At 63.0% G+C, this 603-nt stretch overlaps 1 protein-coding gene across 1 annotated transcript in view; it reads right to left on the bottom strand.

Moving 5' to 3' along the window:
- Positions 1 to 497: 497 nt before the first annotated feature.
- The window catches only part of CHLNCDRAFT_141398 (hypothetical protein), a gene marked incomplete at both ends in the record, with an annotated part of 578 nt that continues 472 nt past the window's right edge, over positions 498 to 603 (bottom strand). The window contains one exon of the mRNA XM_005843098.1: positions 498 to 536. Within this exon, the coding sequence (XP_005843160.1) occupies positions 498 to 536 (39 nt within the window). The remainder of the gene's footprint in view (positions 537 to 603) is intronic.

The raw sequence follows: 603 nt of genomic DNA, 5'->3' as shown, positions 1-603 counted from the left end.
GGCTAGCAGCAGGGGGTCCCGAGCCGCCGCCGCTGCCGCCACGCCGCCGGTGCAGGTACAACTGGTGTGCCATGCTGGTGTGCAGGATGGCTGTGGCATCCCAGTGGCACTCAGAGGGATGTATGAGGGTGAGGCTGATGAGGTGTGAGGGTCTGGGGAGGCCTGGCCTGGGCATGGCAGCACGGCTGGGTAGCAGGGGTCTCGCTGTGCTGCTGTTGAAACTGCCTGCAGCCTGGCATCTGCTGCCCACGGTTGTGGGGGCTGAACCAGTGCATGTGGACCTTGCACCGCACTCCCAGGGATGTTAGCAAGGCACGCAGGGTTGTGATGCAGAAGGACGCGGCCTGGAGAGGCATTGAGAGCCCCTTGGCAGCACCGTTCCGCAGCGAGGGAACGGCAGCGCCAGCGGTGTCTGTCAGGCCGCCCAAAGGGGCCAATTGCACCCATGTCGAGGCCTCCCAGGCCAGTTTTGAGTACAGAACCGTGATCCCCGTCCCCTAAAACCCCAGGGGGAGGCAGGAGAGGCCCCAAAAGCCCTTTAAAAAACTGGCATGCGGGTCAAATGGTGCGGGTCAAATGGAGGGGTATTTGTACCACAAACGA

Source organism: Chlorella variabilis, assembly GCF_000147415.1.
Source record: "Chlorella variabilis unplaced genomic scaffold CHLNCscaffold_34, whole genome shotgun sequence".
Classification (NCBI taxonomy): domain Eukaryota; kingdom Viridiplantae; phylum Chlorophyta; class Trebouxiophyceae; order Chlorellales; family Chlorellaceae; genus Chlorella; species Chlorella variabilis.
This window is presented reverse-complemented; position numbering and strand designations above follow the sequence as displayed.